This window comes from Vigna angularis, chromosome 7 (assembly GCF_016808095.1).
Source record: "Vigna angularis cultivar LongXiaoDou No.4 chromosome 7, ASM1680809v1, whole genome shotgun sequence".
Classification (NCBI taxonomy): domain Eukaryota; kingdom Viridiplantae; phylum Streptophyta; class Magnoliopsida; order Fabales; family Fabaceae; genus Vigna; species Vigna angularis.
In genome coordinates, this window is record NC_068976.1 from 29,044,128 (window position 1) to 29,065,618 (window position 21,491).

At 29.5% G+C, this 21,491-nt stretch overlaps 2 protein-coding genes across 2 annotated transcripts; one reads left to right on the forward strand and one right to left on the reverse strand.

Annotated features, from left to right (window-relative positions):
• Nucleotides 1–2,620: 2,620 nt before the first annotated feature.
• On the reverse strand, nucleotides 2,621–3,382 carry LOC108337742 (uncharacterized). Its single transcript, XM_017574326.2, has one exon. It carries the CDS (start codon nucleotides 3,308–3,310, stop codon nucleotides 2,810–2,812), a length of 501 nt encoding a protein of 166 aa, XP_017429815.1. The 5' UTR covers nucleotides 3,311–3,382; the 3' UTR covers nucleotides 2,621–2,809.
• An 11,090-nt stretch (nucleotides 3,383–14,472) lies between these two features.
• On the forward strand, nucleotides 14,473–15,459 carry LOC108336656 (protein OCTOPUS). The gene is made up of 2 exons (XM_052880721.1): nucleotides 14,473–14,514; nucleotides 14,614–15,459. Exons 1-2 carry the CDS (start codon nucleotides 14,473–14,475, stop codon nucleotides 15,457–15,459), a joined length of 888 nt encoding a protein of 295 aa, XP_052736681.1.
• Nucleotides 15,460–21,491: the final 6,032 nt, after the last annotated feature.

A 21,491-nucleotide genomic window follows, 5' to 3' on the forward strand; every position in this document is an offset into this window, starting at 1 on the left:
TTTGTCGTTCTCTCCTTTTTCAATCTAAAGTTCCTAACATTTTTTGGTCTTATGCTATAAAACTTGTCATTCACATTATTAATAGACTTCCAACACATTTTCTTCACAATAAATCTCCTTATGAATTAGTTTATTCTATCAAACCTGATTTTTCAAATCTGAAAGTTTTTGGATGCCTATCATACTCCAGCTCTGCTACTGCAGGACGTACAAAACTTGATTCCAGAAGTACTAAATGCATTTTTCTTGGATACAAATCTGGAACCAAAGGGTTTGTGCTATATGATTTGCATTCACATTCTATCATCCTTTCACGAAATGTCATTTTTCATGAATATATTTTTCCCTATAAAAATTGTTTAACTTCACCTTCCTCTCCTACACATGATGATAATTCTGATGTTATTTTCTTTGATTTTCATACCGTTCTACCTATTTCCACTGCTCCAAATTCTTCTCCTAGTAACATTTCTCATCCTACTTCTGATAGTATCATTATTCCCACTGTTGAACAACGAATTTCTCTTAGAAACAAAACTCGACCTACATATCTAGATCATTACTACTGTGGTACTACTTCTGGCATTCAACCAACCCATACTACCCCGTATCCCATGCATTTGTTTCTTTCTTATAATAATTGTTCCTCTAACCACACTTCCTTTTGTCATAATATTTCTGCTCAAGTTGAACCTTTTTTCTTTTAAAGAAGCTAGCAAGTTTGAATGTTGGAAACAGGCTATGAATTCTGAACTTGCTGCTCTTGAAAGAAATCAAACATGGACTTTGGTGAATCTTCCTACTGGTAAGAAACATATCAGTTGTCGTTGGGTATATCGTATCAAGCATAAGCCGGATGGCTCTATTGACAGATATAAAGCTCGTTTAGTGGCAAGAGGTTTCACTCAAACTGAAGGATTGGATTACTATGAAACTTTCTCACCTGTTGTTAAAATCACCACGGTTCGGCTTGTTCTTGCTCTTGCTGCCATCAATAAATGGTTTCTTCATCAATTGGATGTCGACAATGCTTTTCTTCATGGTGATTTATCTGAAGAAATATACATGAAGCCTCCTCCTGGTCTCTGTTCATCTACTCCTAATCTCGTCTGCAAACTTCAAAAGTCTCTTTATGGTTTAAAACAAGCTAGCAGAAACTGGAATCATAAACTCACATCTGAGTTGTTTTCTCTTGGTTTTAAACCAAGCTCTGCCGACCACTCTCTTTTTATCAAACATTCTCCTTCTGCTATCACTATTATTCTAGTATATGTTGACGATATACTTCTTTCTAGAAATAATCTGTCTGAAATTACCACCGTCAAAGATCATCTACACAGCAAGTTTCACATTAAAAATTTTGGAGATCTCAAATTTTTTCTGGGTTTTGAAATTGCTAGATCTCAAGATGGGATATGTATTAATCAAAGAAAATATTGTCTTGAATTAATTTCTGAAGCTGGTATGTTAGGCTGTAAACCTGCTTCTACCCCTACTGATCCTTCTATCAAACTTCATGCTGATGACGGCCCTCTTCTCACTGATCCTTCTTCTTATCGGCGTCTCATTGGTCGTCTTCTTTATCTCACTCATACACGGCCTGACATCACTTTTTCCGTACAACAACTTAGTCAGTTTATCTCCACTCCTCGTCAACCTCACATGCAACAAGCAATGAGGATTATTAGATACTTAAAGAATGCTCCTGGTTCTGGTCTATTATATGCCACAAATAACTCCTTCCGCATTCATGCATATTTTGACTCTGATTGGGCTACCTGTGCTACCACTAGAAGATCCATCTCTGGTTTTTGCGTTTTTCTTGGAACTACTCTTATCTCCTGGAAATCAAAGAAACAAACTACCGTTTCCAAGTCTTCTTCTGAAGCCGAATACAGGTCTTTAGCTTCCTTAACTTGTGAATTACAATGGCTGCAATATCTTTTAAAAGATTTGCATATACCGTGTCCGACCCCTTATTCTGTTTACTGTGACAACAATTCTGCTATCCACATTGCCAAAAATCCCACCTTTCATGAAAGAACCAAGCATATTGATATAGACTGTCACGTTACTAGACAAAAGCTTCAAGATGGTCTTATCAAACTTCTTCATGTTTCTTCTACCAATCAAGTTGCAGATGTTTTCACTAAATCTCTCTATCCTTCTCCTTTTAATATTGTTACTTCCAAGCTAAACATGCATAATATCCATGTTCATCTTGAGGGAGGGTGATAGAGGCCTTTTAAATTACCGATCGTCCTTAACGATCGTCACCACTGATCGGTAAGGACTCTCAAACGATCGGGTGTACCGTTCGTCAGGTTTTGTTTACTTCTCGTTACTGGTTCTGTTGTCTTCTCACTACCGATCGTCTTCTCTTTAGGACGATCGGTCTAGGAAGCTGATGATCGGTCTAGGAAGCTGTTCGGTCTGCGTTCTACTTGTCTTAATTATTTCTTTATTTTTTCTGTATAAATACTTTGTTTTGTTGTTTATTCTGCAACTTTTCAATACAATTCATTTTCAGTTTGTTCTTTCTGGGTTTCTCTTTCTCGTTTCTCTTATCACTTACAAATTCTGAATCAAAATTTAATTAGTTCAAACCAAACAAAAAAAATCAAAAGAAAAATCATATAGCACTGCAGAAAGTAGTAACTCTTCTATATCCACAAATTTAGATATATACTCGTACATTTAGAAAAAAAGGTCATGTTACATTTTAACAATTCAAGTATTGAACCATCTTCGGTCCCACTCAAGATTCCGGTACCGGCCGCCGGAAAAACCAAACAAAAAAGAGAAAAACCTAATCTTCCGAGATACTCTCCAACCGCGGCCGCCACAATCCACCACGCCCGTTCCGGCGATCCCGCCGCGAGCATTTCTTCTCCTTAGAAATTACTGAGCCTTGGTCATCACATTGTTGTGAAGACGACAAATCGTTGTTACTCTTCTTGGAACACACTTTGTTGTTAACCTCGTTCTTTTCATTATCAATATGACTTGTGCGGCCACTCACATGCTTGACGTGCCTTCTCTTCTCCGGCGGCAGCGACGCCGCGGGGATCAAGAAATAGATGCTTCCTCTCTTTAGCTCAGTCTCCGGCGAGAGGATCAGAATCCGGCGAACCACGCCTTGGGAACTGGGCTTGCTCAAAACGTGGTTTGGATTGGCCTTGAGAACTTCCCCTGCCGTGATTGGACGCGTGATTTCCTCCACGCAGCCGTTCAGGTGGACTATACGGATCAAATCGAGAGCTCCACACGGAAGAACGCAAGCCAAACAGCACCTTAAGCTATTTCCCATTGTTGTTGCTCTGTGAATGAAGTTCCTCTTCCTCTGTTGTTCCAAACGTTGAATGGTAGTTGTTGAGTTCTGTGTTTGAGATGCGTATTTATACAGCGAACGAGCGTGAGTACGATTATAATAATGCAAATATGAATTTAATAATAATTGTGGAGGGGAATTGACGAAACTACCCATCAGAAAAGAATGGTTTTCAATTTTTTGCGTTTTGGCTTTCTCGCAGTCACTCTCACATGCTATGGTGGTGGGGTTCCTTCCTTCTGTAATCTTTCATCGCTTCTTAGCCGCCTAGGGTTGCTGCCATGTAGTTAATTGAGGAGTGTTAAGATTAATTTCCATCATTAATTGATCTTAATTAAGAAATTATGGTTCTCAAATGCAGACTTAATAATAATAACGTTATACAATAGTGAGTTGACATTGAAAACTAGAGCTTATCAAGTTGGTAACGGGTTCCTCTTCTTTTTCTCTTTTTGCTTCAGCTTTATACCTTTGTGCACGAAAACATGAGCCTTTTTGTGGAAAGTTTAAGTAGGCGTGTATAATATGCGGTTTACCCTAATTCAGCTTAGGCACGCAGTCAAAACTTATCCATAGAAAAGTAAGAAACAACCAGGAAAATACTTCTGACTTGACATTACAATTAGCCGAACTTACACAATAATTTCCACACCATTCTTTTAGTTCCTTTCATGACACAAAAAGAAAATCAACAATGCCACGTTTAACATATTCTCGATTTACACAGTACAAAAAAATAGTATCCTACAGTATAGACAATAAATATGTCTCCTTTGGCCATTTTATTTGATAAAAAATAATTAACTGGTATAGATATGATATGATAGTCATTTTGAACTCACAGTTATTTTATTAGTACGTTAATTGTGTTGAGATAATGGGTAAAGTAACGTATGTAAGTCTGAATTTTAAACATTGTTTTCATCTGCACGTACAATTTTATTTTGTAAGAAGTGTGAATATCATACTGTAAACATGTCACTGTCTGCTCCCAAAATAACAACTTATATAATGTACTTTAACTTTGATCCTCCTAATTTCACATATATGTATATAAAATAAATTCAATTGTGTCTTTGATCTTCTTAAAAGAGAAATAAACTTCACTCAAATCAGACACGATTTGGAGGAAAATAAAATCGTAATGAATAATGTTTGAATCGTTTTTGCGGAGATCGAAGATTTGGGACTGGAGATTTCAGAAAGTTTTTAATTTATCTTTTTGTTTCTTATTTTATCCACGATTAAATTATGTTATCATGGATTTTGTTTTCTATGCCTCCATTCCAAAGTAAGTTTCCTTATGAATTCACTTTTGCTCATTTTTCTTTTCCTCGTCAACAATAATAATTATTTATGTAGGTAAGTACAATCTACATATAAATTTTATTTTGTAAGCAATTATCTATAAAAAAATTCAACCTTTTCTTGTAATGGATAATAAACCACTCTTCTTTTATCCTTTCTTTTCTATTTTTACAAGTTTTGTCGTTTCCATTCTTTTAATACATTTTGTTCTTGTTATGTTTAAATGGTTTTACTTCTTTCCAGAAACATCAACTACATCTCAATCATAACTAGTATTTTTATTTAGTCATTTTTGTCCTCCTCAATTGTCTCACCTTAAATTCTACCTTATTATATACTCTCAACTTTATTTAAACACATAAAATTATTATCATGTTAGATAATTAAAGTGAGTTTAACATCTACATTTAGTAGAAGGGATAAAGTTAAGCGTCATATAAGATGTAGACCTATAAATCTAGTATTAAGACTTTGGGTTAAAGATAGTGTCAATTTTTATGTGAGTTTAGTTTATATCTGAGAGCGTATTCTATTAAGATGAACCACAATATAAGTAAATTGGTACTTGTGGTTAGCTCGAACATAGGTTTTAAGATAACTTATATCGCAGACGACTCTAATAGCACTATTAATTTTTTTATGGGAGATTCACTCACAAGATAACACCAATGAGATATTGAGTTTAATTCATATAAGAGATTGATATCATTTTTAACCTAAAATCTATTAAGACAATAAATTTATCGATATTTTTTCTTATATATGTTCAATTTTCTCATATTTATTTAACATGAAATTTAAAATTATACTTGAATTTTCCAATATTATAACATAAATGGAGTTTCTCCCAATTCTGTTTTGGAAAATTAAATTTTGTTGCATCAATAGTTTTTTCGTTCTTAAGGTACAACTAGACCCGTCAATTTTTCGTGGGTTGGGGCCAGAAAAATCCACAAGGCCAAAAAGTCCCTTGTAGAAGAAACCCACTGGACCAAAATATCTTCAAAAGCCCTGTGAGTCAGGGCCAATCCATGGACCTTTTTTTTAGAAAAAATGTTCATTTTGAATACAAGAAAAAATATAATTAACTCCTAATTTGTTATAAAAATAGTTACTATAGAAAATAAATTGAAATTTTTATAGGAGGAGAGTTCTAGAATCAAGAAGCAAAAGCAAAATGACAATATTTATTGGGTTAGATTCTCTAAGTATATAATTAAAGGATCATTTTATAAATTAGAAATTTAAATATTTAATAAACGCCCTTTTCTTAGGTTATAAGTCAGAAATTAACTTTCTATCTAAAATTATCCTAATTGAAATTTAAGAGAAGATTTTCTCTAATTGAAGCTCTTAATTTAAAAAAAATGAGGCTTCTTTTTTTTTAGAAAGCTATTGAAAAAGAAATTAAATATAAATGATTTTCTTTTTCATTTTATATTCAACAAATCATGCTCATAACATAAATAATAAGTAAAAAGAGAAAACTCATAGGATTCAATCTCGCCGTACTACTCACTCAAAATGTTTACATTTTAAATGTCATAAACATAAACATACATTTATGTTATGTGTTCTAATTGAAAGTTAAAAATAAATTATTTAATGTGTTAGTTAAAGAATTGAAACACTATAACATTTGTCATTCTTTAGTACTTTTAGGTCTATTTAAAATTTTCATTTTTTTATAATTTTTTAAGAAATTAACTTTCTTTTTATAATATATCTTATGGTAATTTTGAGAAAAGATTATCAGAGAGAAAAAAATAAAATAAAACATAAGTTTAATTTACACATAAAATATTAATACTATTTATGATCCAAAAAATTTAGATAATAAATTTTTGAATTATTTTTAATTTTAAATAGTTAAAAATAGATTGAGTGATATTTTAGAAGTCGAGGAAACAAAACAGTGATTCTTTTTAAGAACCGTAAAAGCAGTGTAAATATTAAATCAATTTAATATGTTATTATCTCTCTTTGGGGTTATTTTGATATTACTAATTATATATAATTTTCTAATAATTGGTGTCTGCGTTATAAGACATGATTGTATTAAAATTGACAACAAAATAAAGCATTTTTATAATATGTTAGTAAAATAAATTTGTAATACTATTTAGTTGTATAAAATTAAGTGTGTGGTTTACAATTGTTTTTAATTATTTAAAAAAGTGGTTATTTTGAATATTAAATATTCTATTAAACTATAATTAATTAGTTTTATTTAATAATTTGAAATAAAAAATCAATTACATGAATATAAAATTTAGTACTTTTAATAGTTACTATGAGAATATTGAAGTTTAGTTTCCAAAATTTTTTTAGTGGGTCTAAACCCACCTTAACCCTGACCTTAACCCCCTTGAGAGAGAGCTTTGGGGTTGAGGCTTTTTTTTTTACCCCCATTTGAGAGACTTCTTAAGATGAGGCTTTTTCAAGAGTGGGTTAAGACTAACTCTGGAGTCATAAATCAAATTGACAGCTCTAAGTATAACTAAAGATGACTTTGATTCCATTCTATTACCCTAGCATCAACTGTTAAATTTGAGATATTTTATAACTCTATCTTCACAAACACACAATTCTAGAACATAACAATTTTCACTCATATAATTGCATATCAAGAATGTTTTCACTCAATTTTCCTTTCGAATACCTTACCAAGTCTAGAATATTTGATACTTTTAATTACAATGTTTTCATTCAGTTTTCCTTTGCATATTTTCTTTTCTCCGGTAAACTAGGTGCATTTTGAAATCTTTCTTTCTTCAAGAGTTTGTCTCTTAAGTATTCCCAAGTTAAAGCGAAACACCTTATAGAAGAGATTTCACATCTCCACATTCTCTTAATGTATTCACTTAAATTATTATTTTTGTTATAGAGCAAGCTTAAATAGAAAAATATAAATTTTCATCAATGTTTAAAATCCATATGTTTAGATTAAAAAACTTATTTTAGTCATGTTTATGGTTTAAAAGTGAATTTTTCAATTTTATAAAATTAATTTATAAAATAAGATTTGTATCAATTATATATATGAAATTGTTTTATCTTCAGTCGATACGTAATTCACATCTATGTATATATATAAAAATTATTTACTTATATAAAAAATCATTTGAATATTATAATTACTTTTTTCTTCAAGCAAGATTTCAGAAGCAAAATATCTGTTTTTTTATAGGAAAAAATTATGTATTGCTATAACTATATATAGAATTACATAAAGTAGATTCCAATTACATACATATATCCTTCTTGAATTTCTGCCTCAACTATTCAAATTAGCCCCTTAAATTTCACCTCTAATCTCACAGTAATTAAAACCTCATACTGAACTAAAAATTCAGTACAACCTATGACTGTGTTCAGGAATAGAACTAGTCAAATTATCACCTTAACATTACTCCCATTAACTCCAAAAAGTCACCCAAATATCATATAATGAAACTATGTAATGACAATAAAAAATGTGCATGAGTAGTGTAAAAGTGTAAGGTAAATCACTTGAACCGTCTCTAGTCCCTGCCTCAACGGGATCCTATCACCATAGTTAATCTAGATTATTCTAAAATATTTTTTTTTCTGAGAATAAAAAAAAGTCGGATTAAAAATACGATCTATTACTTCAAAATCGTAAACATGTATTGCTTAAATCCGTAAATATTTAATATTTCCCTAATCTTTAACTCTTAAAAAACTGTCTATAAACAAAAAAAAAACGTATAGCTTATAAAATATAAATCATTTAAGTGTGAAAGTACTTTGAAATCTAGTATTTTCATCCCTTTCTACGCACATGTTAATATGTGCGTAATCTATTTGTTTGTACTTAAAAATATGACTAAAACATTTTTTTTTAAATAAGAAAGTTATTTTTAAGATAATTTTTATAAGATAAAAAGAATATCTTTTAAAAGAACTATATATTAATTAGAGAAGCATTTTTCAGGGATTATCCAAACATAGTCTGAATATTCCTGACATATTTTTCTTGTATATTTTATTTTTCTGCTAAACAGAAATTCATACAGCCTGATCTTAATTTTTTCTGCTAAGGAGACTATATTCTTTGATGTTGTGAAAACACGTAGGGAGCAGCTAAATCAAAGTATAGCACAAACAGAAGAAATATAGTAATAATATAAACAGAAAAAACAAAAAACACCAGTCCCCATACAACTGCGAGGCTTGATCAATCAAGATCAATCATGCCTGTAGATCCAGAAGCAACCGTGGGAAATAGCGTGCACCTAATAACTTTAAATACTGCCATTGAATCAAGAAAAAAATTCAGTCTTTCATCATAAAAGACAAAGGAAAAAAAGTTGGGGAAGAAACCAAATGGAGATAAATGCCCTCCACGCTTTGCAATACGGACAAAACCAGAAAACATTTACATTATCGATATATATTTATAAAGTAAGTTCTTTTTTATTTCTTTATTTCTTATTGAATTTCTTAATTTATTTTGGTTTCGAGGGTTATTTTTTATATTTAAACCTTTTGTAAAATTTATTTATTAATGATTTTAAACTTCTATTATTAATTTAATCTAAATTTAAACCTAATTCAATACAATATCAGTCTTCCAAAATCAATTTTGTCAATTGAATGTTAGGTATTATGTTATTTTAATTCTCATATATACAAATATGTCTTCAAGGATACAAATTTATCTATGGAAAGTTCAATACAATTGTACGACCAATTTATTGATTATGGTTCATTAATGTTAACTTAGTACAGCCAAATTAAGGTACGGTGGTAGAGATGTAATTAAGGATAGAAATCTGAGATTTGGAAAGTACCGTTATCTTTAAGTCCTAGTTGGTGTCCTATACTCAAAAATGGCTTATTAAGTATTTGACTGAAATTCTTATATAAGACATGTGATTATAGTTTATGAAAAACAATCATTTAAGCATTTTATCTCCAATTTTCTTAGCATCGAATCCATATCCTAGACCATCAATGTTTAATAAGTAAAAAATTTTAAAATTAATTCAAATTTATGTAAAAATTAGTTTGTAAAATTATATTTTTCTTTTTTATATATTATAAATTAATAGAATTTCAACCTATCTTTTATTTATTTTGAAACATATATATTTTAAATATGAAATAAAACATTAATAATGATATAATGTCAATTTTACGGCGAGAATAATATAATAGATCTAACATAGAACAAATCTATCATAATAAATTTTGAATAAAAATAATATTTTCAAAAATAAATTTAAAGTTAATTTAATCCTACAAAATTAAAATTAACTTATAAAATAAGATTTATACTAACTTATATATACTATAAATTTATCTTATTATTAGTTAATATTATACTACAGTGATAAGACAAATGTAATGGAAAAAGCAAATTCAATGAATCATAGTGTTGTTGGATACCCTGAACAAATTTTGTTAAATTCGGAACGATGTAGACATAAATCATAAGGTATAGATATTTGTTTTTTAAGATAAAATATAAAACACTTAATCCATTTTAGAAAATTAAAAAGAGTAAGAAACACTAATTTTATATTTTTTTATTTCAATATGCAAGTACCTCTAGGGATACACGTTAACTAAACACATGTATCTGGAATACTCTTATCTGAGAATTGATTGATCGATATGATATGCGTACGCATGCAGTTTGTCTAAAGTTTATCTAAACCCTAGAAAATTGCTTATGAAGATTGTAAGAATTTGAATATTTGCATGTACGACAAAAACCAGCATACACATGGGGAATATTTACCAAATGCAATACAAAGTAGGGTGAGATGACACAATCCAGCTCCTTCACGTTTAAAATTGATTTGAATACATTCATGTTTGAAATTTAAAATTTGCTGTATTTCTTTTTTTTTTCTAAAACAAAAGTGGAGTTGTATTTCAAATAGAACAAAAAAAATTCCATAAAATGTTTTATATAGCATAATATTATATTTTAATAAATTTATTTATTTTAAAATGTCTATTATAAGCATACTTTTATTTAATTTTATATTTCATTTTAAATTTCAACTATAGATGATATTAAATAGTCTAAACGATCTGTTTTATCTCATTTTAAATTAAATGGTATCCGGATAAGTCAGCATATATACAAATTCACCTTACAAATAAGCTTTTATATTCTCTTTTTCATAATACTAATATAAACACATACATTATGTCTATGCACATATATGCTGTACATATATATTCTTTTTATAATAATAAAAAATAACTTTTATAATTTTATTATAAATATAAATAATTTTTATAATTTTAAGTAGATTTATAATTAAAAAATACTTAAATTTAAAAAACAGTCAAATAAAAAATAGTTAATTTTTTTTAAAAAAATTACTTAAAAGATAAAATTGACTTATAAAACTTTTGACTTGATCATATCGAAAAATATTAAACAATTAAATATGGTATTTGAGATTATTTATTACTTAATAAAATAAGAGAAGATAAAAGAAAAAACACACACAAAAATTTTACTAATTAAATTCCTCCTGAATTTCTCATTAATTTTTAATTAATATAACATAAGTAAGTTGCTTGATTATCTTAAAATTTCGTACTTTAAACACATTTCACATACATAAAAGCAATAACCAAAAATGGAATATTCTTGAAGAAACTATCAAACATAATAATAAGACATATTTCAAATCTAGATGTACAAAAATTCACATTACACTAATGCGAAAAGTTGGCTATGGCTACGGAAAAAGTAATGTAAGTAGTATGGTTACAATTTGGTAAATATTAGAACAACTTTTTATGTATACACTCCTTTGATTTTAAATTGAGGCTTTAGGTTTTTGACATAGTGTTGATTTATAATATGTGTACTTTTTACATAAATTGCTAGACATTAATATAAAAAGCACCTCACTAAGTTGTGCAATCATACAGTGTAATTTTGAGGGAATTAAGAATTTGAAAGTTAAACGCAATTTATATTTTGGAGTGCAAAATAAAGAGGAACTAATAATTGGCTTGGTTGAATTGAATAGATTGTGGCCAAATAATATGAAAGTACGAACCAGCTTGCATGTCCATCAAATCAGCGTAATCATCCGTATAGTCAATCATCTTTCTCATACACGTATTTAGGGTTCTACTTCAAATGTGGACCATTATAATAATAATCAACTCATTTCCAGGTCTCAATCTATAATTGGATAATTGGGACCACCACCATTGTCATTTTTAAATTATTTCAAATAATTTCGCTTCATCATACTTATTGTATTTCATTTTAGTTTTTTCATTTAAAAATTAGTATATATATATATATATATATATATATATATATATATATATATATATATATATATATATATATAAACAAATTATTGGATAAAAAAAGTTTAGAATAGGAGCATGCGTGAGTAGACGGGCTTTCAATTCAATCGAGTATTTTATTTTAAACGGATAAGATTTTTTGAGGTTTTTTTTAATGAAAAAAATAAATTCAAGAATTTTAAAATTTTCTATCGCGTTAGATCTTTAGCTGTGAATTATTGGTCACTAGTTTATTTAAAACAAAAGTTCAGACATATTTCAGAATTTCAAATAAAATAGGTTATCACTTCATCTCTAATAAAATCCACAGTTGAATTATGAAGGAAGAGAGACCGTGAAGTGTTATATGTGCAGCTGGTTATGTTATATAATTATTTAATACACATACAATATTTAATTAATTTTTAGGGTCAAAGAACTTCTGAAGTAAGTTGAGTATTAAATTTGAATTAGAGATTGGGTCAATGCTCCATTAATTAATTTAATTGGTAGAAAATATTTTTCTACCGGATTTAGAGCATGACCATTTGAGTTGTTTACTTAGTTAGCAACCGAATAAATAAAAGTATTTTATAAGTTATTTAATTTTATTATGAGTTTTTTCTTTGTGGAAAACATTTGGATGGCATTCTTCAAATAGCTTATAATTTTTATATAGGTCAGAGCTTAATATTTGTATATTAATAATAAAAATTTTAGAATATAAGATAAATTAATTTATTTTAATTAAAATGTATAAGTGATTTTTTTTTTAAAGAAAGGAACTTATTTTCATAAGACATAAGGACAACATGTATGATCTCAATATCATAAAATTCTTAGACTTATATTATATATGTATAGATTGTTTGTCTATCAGAATCTTTTCGAAATATACAAAAGGCATGCGAAATAAGATGAAAGAGAATAACATTGTTTTCTTGAAATAAAAATATATATTTTTACTTTTTCCTTGAGATTCTAAAAAAAAATGAGAGATAAGTTATATGCAATGTTTAAAAAAAATTATAGTATTAACTAAATGTCAATTAACATCTGAAAACTTTTATTTTATCTTTAAAAATTTTAGAAATATTATTGAAACAATTGATTAAAGAAATAACTCAATTTCTTTGATATTCATTCAAGTCTTCTGAAATTTATAAGTATTTTTAAGACATATTTACATATTTCAGTAAAGTCTTTAACATAGTCTTTTTATTACTGATATATATTGGTAGTTAGTATAAGAAATGAATCCTCACCAAAGAAGAAGAAAAAATTGTAATGTCCCTATTTTGCATGGGTATAGCTATTATATATAACTTATTCTTCATCCAAAAAATTATATATATATATATATATATATATATATATATATAAGTTTAAAATTTTAAATTATATGTACTATATTAGGAATTGACAAGAATTAAATTAATTTTTTTATTTCTTTTATAAAGCATAACATTTAATATTAATAAATAATAAAATAAAAATAAATATAATAAAGAGTAAAAAAAATTATTAAGATTTTTTATTTCTTTAATTGTCTTTTCAGTTTCTCACATATTAGTCTTATTTTCTATTCTTACCTATTTTCTTTTATTTCTGAGAAAAAACACTCATTACTTTTACTCTCATTTTTCATTTGTTATCTTCCATTCTTAAAAAAAAAAAAAACTCTCTCTTGTCTCGTTTTAGAATGAAATATTAGTTTAATAATTAACATTATATTTTATCTTAGGAGTATTTTGTATATTCACTTTTTATGAAAATAGAAGAAAATTTTTTTACTATGTACTTTTTCATAACTAATTTTAATTGTGACTTGAGTATTATATATTTTTTAGTATTTATATCTCTCAATTTTTTATTAAATTATGATAAATTACTTTTAATCTTCAACTTTTATAAATAAGTATATTAATGAGGAATAAAAAATATATTCAATTTTTAAAATTGATAAAAATGAAACTATCCGTCAAAATAAAAATATAATATATTCAACTTCTTCCCATATTCTCAAATATGATACTAATAATCTAATTATTCAATTAGAAAATCATCTCTTAAAATTTAAAGAATTATAAATGAGAAATTTCATATTAATTATTTCGAAGATTAAAAGAACGTCTTCAAATATAAAAACATCATGAGTCAAATAAATAAATTAGAAATACTTATTTAAAATGTAATATATATATATATATATATATATATATATATATAATTTTCAAAATATCTTTTTTCTTCAAAAGAAAATATCTATTGAAATTTCAATCTAATTAGTTAAAAATATGTTTTCTTTTTGCTAAACTATTCATCAACTTTAGATATTGTAATTTCTTTTATAATTATAATTGTATTAAATTATGTATTCACTTTTACTGTATTAGTGATACTAATTAAATTAAGGGTTAAATATGTTTTTTGTCCCTATTCGCAACTTTGATGGTTTTTAATTCTTGTAGTTTTCAAACTATTAGTATTAGTCCTTAAAAATGGACGGTGTTAAGTTTTAGTAGATGTGGCAAATGGCGATGCCAGGTTTGATGCCAGTTGCGCTCTGCATCTCTGTCACGTTAGTTTTCTTTTTATTGATGAGATTAAGTGGCACGAGTTTTTGATTCAAATCAGATTAAGAATTAGGATTGTTAATTGGGTTCTTAATTAAGGAAGAAGAGCTTGTTGCCATCGTTGAAGAAGAGGAGGAGCTGAAGACAATGAAGGACCACATCGACCTTGACTCATCACAAGCGAAGCAGCAAAAAGCACGTGACTTCAAGGACCTCGCGGGAAGCTTCTTCTCCGCGGCTTCGGTTTTCAGCAAGAAATTGCAGAAGTGGCGGCAGAAGCAGAAAGCGAAGAAGCGGAGGAACGATGCTCTTCCGGTGGAGAAGCCGATCGGGCGACAGTTCCAGGACACGCAGTCGGAGATCACCGACTACGGCTTCGGGCGGCGGTCTTGCGACACCGATCCAAGGTTCTCACTGGACGCAAGGCGGTTCTCCCTAGACGCGGGGCAGTTCTCGCTTGACGCCAGGAGGATGTCGTTCGACGACCCTCGGTACTCGCTGGAGGAGCCACGGGCGTCGTGGGACGATTATTTGCTCGGACAGAGCAATTTTCCGAGGATGCCGACGATGCTGTCAGTGGTGGAAGACGCGCTGGTGCAACATGTGATGAGGACTGATATGCAGATTCCTGTGGAGGAGGAGCCGGTGAATGACGATGAGAGCGTTCCTGGTGGGAATGCACAGACTAAAGAATACTACTCTGATTCGAGTTCTAGGAGGAGGAAGAGTCTTGATAGGTCTAATTCGATTAGGAAGAGTGTTAGTTTGGAGGTGGATGAGTTGACTAACAATGGAAGCGGTGGTGCGAATGGGAATGGGAATGGGAATTTGAATGTGAATGTGAATGCAAATGCTAAGATGGCTCCTTCTGGAGTGGATTATGTGCAGGGTGTGAGAATGGGGTTTAATGAAAGGGAATTCGGGTCGAATTCAATGCGGGAATAAAAAGATTATTGCTTGGTGGAGAAATGCTTATTAATTTGATTTCAATCAACAACTCGTGCCACTTAATCTCATCAATAAAAGGAAAACTAACGTGGCAGAGAGTGCAGAGTGCAGTTGGCATCAAACTTTGCCTCGCCGTTTGCCACATCTATTAAAACTTAACGCCATTCATTTTTAAGGACTAATACTAAGAGTTTCAAAACTAGAAGAACTAAAAACCATGAAAGTTTTGAGTAGGGACTAAAACTAAAATCGTATGATACTTAAGGAACAAAAAACATATTTAACCCTTAAATTAAATATATATATATATATATATATATATATATATATATATATATATATATATATATATATATATATTACAAATTTGCACACCCAAATTGAATAATTAGGTGAACTTGTACGTCAAATTTAGGATATCTATTGTACTAGGCTTTTATTACGCGTGACTCGTTTGTGGCTACCCTAACACTAGAATTTGTCATCGGTTCTACATAAATGCATCTACTCACATATTTACATAAAAATATTATTTTTAATATGGTTTTTTTATTTTTGACATATTTGTATGATACTTAATTTTATAATTATTTTAAATTTTATATTATATTTAAAAATTCGGAATTATTAGATTAATGTTATTAAATTAAGGACAATATTTTTAGTTCAATGTAAAAGAATAATAAAATATTCATTACTGTTAATATCTCTAATTTTTAACAACAACATAAGTACTGTTAATACTTTTGCCAATAAGTTTAATGTCATACTAATTACTTAATTACATACTAATGTATTATAAATATCTTAAATAATTTCTTTCTCTAAGTTACAAGTTAAACCAATTATCTCAAATATGTAAATACGAATACAAATATGGAAATAATTTGTCGCTATCTATCACTTTATTTTTTATTTTTATTTTATTTATTATTATTTATTTAATACGTACATCTTAATAAATATAAATACAATCATCTTATAAAAAGTATCAATACGTATTTGGTTTACGTGTATCTCCTTCATTTAGCGTTAAGAGAATATATCACTAATCTTACTTGTAAAGATATAATAATCTCACTAAATTAGAAGTTTAAATTAATCATCATAATGTGAAGTACATCTAAACCAAAATTTAAAACATAACGTAAAAGAATTAAACTTACACACGGTGAATATAAATGTAGAATGTCGTTTTATAAGCTGTATAACGTAAGTAACTTTTAGCAATATAAATTAGTATATTTCAATCCTTTTATCTTTTATAAGAAACGAATTTATAATTTTGACTTTTTAAGTATAGTATATTCGTAATAGTACGATTTTAGATTTAATAAAGTCAGAGACTAAAATTATATATTTATAATATTCGAAAAAAACTTACTTTTATTACAAATATCAAATTAGCCTAATTAGTAGAACTAAAACTCGAGATATTAAAAAGTACTATTATAATTCGTGAAAAAAAAATACGAGTAATGTTTCAAATAAAAGAAGGAATTGATAAAGGAAGAAAAGTGAGTTGATCCACGATTTGTTCTGATTTGGCAAAGATGAGTCAATAATTCATAAATTCATATAAGGTGGAATGGATAGAACATATATATATATATATATATATATATATATATATATATATATATATATATATATATATATATATATATATATATATATATATATATATATATATATATATATATATATATATCGGGAAATAAAGGAACCCTACCATTTATTTGGGAAGTGACCTAAAAATAAATTTGGTGAAATGTCATGTCTTACTATGTATGATCTAGAGTGAGTAAGGTTTGATTTTTTGGCACCGTCCAAATCTATAACTGTTTGAAAAGATTCACGATCGTTGACTGGGCCCTTGTATTATTGGGCCACTGCTATTGGACCCGTGTTCCAAACGTGTAACTAAGATTTGTAGTTCTATTTTATTTATTATTTATTTGTGGTAAATGTGTGATACTTTGAATTTAAATTTTGCGAGGATCACGTGTTGGAAAATGTGGTAACTAACACTGCAATTACTTCATAAAAGAAAATAAAAACAAGGAGAATAGGAATATAATTCAAATAAAAAATAACATGAATCAAATTTTATCTCTTAAATTATCATTTTTCAAGTATGTGTTCAATCACTCTAATTAAATTAAAAACTAAACAAAACAAACATGGTGTAGTAGTTTCATCATTCATCACCCAAATTTCTCTCTTTCTTTTTCTTCTTTAGATTCCTATATATTCAAACATAATTTCTTTATCTAAATAGTACATAGATAACCAAATTCACTTGAATTCCGTTATTGATTAAATCGATCAAATGATTGATATAGACTTAAGGAGTGTTCTTTTTTAAAATAAAACTTTGACATTAGGAGAAAACGAGGATTTTATAGTGACTTATTATGACAGGTGAAATCCACTTGTCATAATAAGTTGACCGATAACATTTTCATAATAAAAATTTGAGTTATTATGAAGTAGTTTAGGAGACCTGTAATAATATGTCAGCACAAAGACAAAATTGGAATTATATTTAAAATATATTATGATAGGTCTTCTTTATTATGACTTTTAATTTATCACGTGCCATAATAAATGGGACATAATGACAAACTTGAAATTATGTTCAAAAGATATTATGACTGATGGTAAAACACCTCTCATAGAAGCCCTTAATTTCTAATTCCCTTGCCCTTGTTTGTTCTTTGTAACACTACTCTTCACACTTCTGAACTCCTACTTTCTTTCCCCTCGTGCACATGTTCCTTATAACGCGTATGGATCTCTTTTCTTAGTTCATCATTTCGTTCACCATTGAATCGACGTCGTGCAAGAACACTGACGTTGGTATCGATATCCCCGTCATGGTACACAAAGAAGAGAGATCATTGGAAGAGATCAAGTTCAGAAGAGTTCGCTAAAAGCACCCGTGCTAGAGTTTTGAGAAGAAGTTTTGATCTTCAAGCGCATTGGGGAGTCACCGAAGCATTTGCGAAGGGCCGGGTAATGAATGCCCCCTTTTGTTCTAAGGTGATTGGGTCTGGTCAAGCACTAGGTGTCCATCACCAATGATTCCACCCACTTCAAAGAGAGCTTCATAGATCTTAACTTCCCTGCTCCACCCGAAGAAGACAACCCCAACGTTGTTTCTGATGGCCAATTTCATGACTGATTAACTCATTACATGGGTAAAGTCCTCTGTTTTAGTATATTATTTATATTTTTTTTATAGTAGGTGAGAATTAGTATTCCATTGGATTCATTGTTTGATCAAATGCTTTTGATGGTATGATGATAACTTATAATTTATGTTTTCACCAATTGTCTGTTGTGCCTAACTCTAGAGTTATACATGCCACTGAATTGTACTGGCTAACCATTAAAATTTCATCATCATGAAGTGCATGAATCAACTAACTTTGTTTCATGTTTGTTAACTCTCTATTTTTCCCCATTTTTCTGTGTTTAGAAGTCATTTTTAGTTTCTTTTTTTGTTTTTAATTGTCTAGAATTAGGTTAGTTTTAGGTTTTTCTATTAATTATTTAGTTTTATAGAATTTTAGTTAAAAAATAGGTTTTTAGGTGTATGTTTAATATTTTTGTAAATAAGTAGGAAAATAATATTTTTTTAGAAAATCTTTTAATAAAAAAATTGTTTTTCTTAAATAGGTTTAATTTTTCTTTAATTGTAAAATTTCCTTTTCTTTTCCTTTAATTGTGGATTGATTTTCTGTAGATTGGGCCATTTGATGATTGGGCTGAAGTACAAATTGGGCCACTGTCTACAATAATAGGCTGGGTGTTGCTCCCTCTACCACCACACCTTTCTCCCTCCACCTCCCCTTTACTATTTTGTCCCTCAATAAAATTTTATTTTTAGGGTTATTATTTTTTAATTTTACCCATTCACAACCTATTTTATTAATAACCTATTCTAGTCCCGTACATGAGTAAAATATTTTTCTTTCATTTTAACATTATATTTCTTCCTCTTTTTCTTTCGTCGTTGTGAGATACTACAAGTTGCAAAGGTTGGTGGTGGTGAAAAGAATTATCAAGCAGTCTCCCTCTCGTGGTGTAGTGCGTAGAATGTTTCCTCGTATTCGAATAAACCTTGAAATAAAACCCTAAAATAAAAAACGTAAAACCTTAAAATAAAAAACGTAACCTTTAAACGGAGGTGACATCCCTCAACGGATGTCAACATCCGTTTAAGGAAAAACAGATGTCAACATCCGTTTTACCTTAAACGGATGTTGACATTCGTTGAAGATGTCACCTCCCGTTTAAAGGTTACATTTTTTATTTTAGAGTTTGTTTTATTAGGTGACATCTCCATTGATGTATACTTCCTCACGCTGGTTGATGCTTTGGACGTTCCTCGATGTTCCTCCACACCACGACGGCGACGCTCCTTCACACCACGGCGGCAATGGAAGCTTTCAAACCAAAAAAAAAAAACTAGGAAGAAAAAGGAATGAAAGTGCGGGAGGTGGGGAGGTGAAATGAAAATGGGGAAAGGGGAAGAAAGTTCTGTGGGTGGGTGCTGGAAAAGTAAAATTAGGGTTTCAAATTATTTAAAATAGGGTAAAAGTAAAAATCTTTTTAACTTAAGGATATAATTGTATTTAAAATAATGTGGGGAGGTGGAGGAAATATAGGGTGGTGGTGGAGGGAGCAACACCCTAATAGGCTTTAAGTGAAACACATGTTTTGGACCATCAGTGTTTATTGAAGTGCACCGTTTTGAGGTTGGCAGCAGCTTCCTTAGGGGTCCTTACCTCTCAACTCATTTGGAGAAAAAGATCCCTTGTGCTAAGGCTTCAAGGAAGAGAAAGTGAGCGCGAGAGAAAGAGGCTCCATGGCCCAAATGCCACTTGACTAGAAGCTTAGTGAAGATCGGGGCACGTGCGGGAAGCTTAATCAGCAGAAAAGAAGAAGAAAGATGAAGAGGATGATCGAAGGGTTCAGAGAGAAAGAGTGAAAGAGAAGAAGGGTTGATCGTCCGATTGAAGAAGATGCGTGAAATGTCAGAGCGCAGGTTCTCTTTTCTCTTGAACCCTATAAAAAGGGTTTTGTTGTACTAAGTAGAGACTCACGGTGGAGGGTGACAGACTCCACTCGAGTGTGTTGTGGTATCACGAAGGGTGACAGACTCCGCACGAGAGTTCTGAGTAGAGAGTGAGAACGTGGCGGGTGATACACGCTGCGCGTAAGGTATAGATCGCGATTCATTTCTAGTCTAGGTTTACTCGCTTTTCATAGGTTAGATTTTCATCATTCTTAAACTGTTGATCGGGAAATCACGGTGGTGACAACCTGTGAGCATCTCAGTTCTTCTTTTCCGGTTACATTCTTGTAATTTCTATGTTTTCTTCTTAATAAACTCTAATTACATTGTGATTCTGTCTTTACTTCATATTGATGCAATTTAAATGTTTCCTCTTGATTCAATCATGATTTTAGGTTGTTAATTGTTCTGGATATTGATAGATGTAGTTCTGTTTCAAGTTCTGTTACCTTTTGACAAGTGATTAACATATTTCTTAGTTTTCGATTTGGTTCTATTATGTTTCACTGTTTAGATTTTAATTGATTCATTCTATTTTTCATGTATGTGTTACTTTTATGTTTCAACATTTAGTTTTACCCAATTTTAGGTATATTTTCTGAATACATTTAATTTCAAATCTGTTTTAGGTATTTTAAATTTCTTGTTCTTTTATTTCACTTTTTTTTTCTCTTTAAATAGATTTTAGTTTTAATTCTTTTCTTTTTTTTCATTTAGATTTTTCTACTGTCCCGACCTTGCATTAGTAAATAATTGCAATATAATACAAGATTTAACTTTACATTTTCTAAACTTAATTTAGTCGAGTCCTTGGATTGATACCTAGGTTGTCCTTATATTTCATTAGTAGGGAAACTTAGTTTGTTTTGATTTTGTGTAACCAAAAGTCAATTTAACAATGTTGCTACACAAAAAACAAACATGACATTAGTTAGGAATCTAA

Bases quoted from the DNA above. Each gene is read 5' to 3' on its own strand.
- LOC108336656 (XM_052880721.1), top strand. From the start codon at position 14,473: ATGGCGATGCCAGGTTTGATGCCAGTTGCGCTCTGCATCTCT. The intron at 14,515-14,613 runs GTCACGTTAGTT...TTCTTAATTAAG, and splicing joins CAGTTGCGCTCTGCATCTCT to GAAGAAGAGCTTGTTGCCAT.
- LOC108337742 (XM_017574326.2), bottom strand. From the start codon at position 3,310: ATGGGAAATAGCTTAAGGTGCTGTTTGGCTTGCGTTCTTCCGTGTGGA.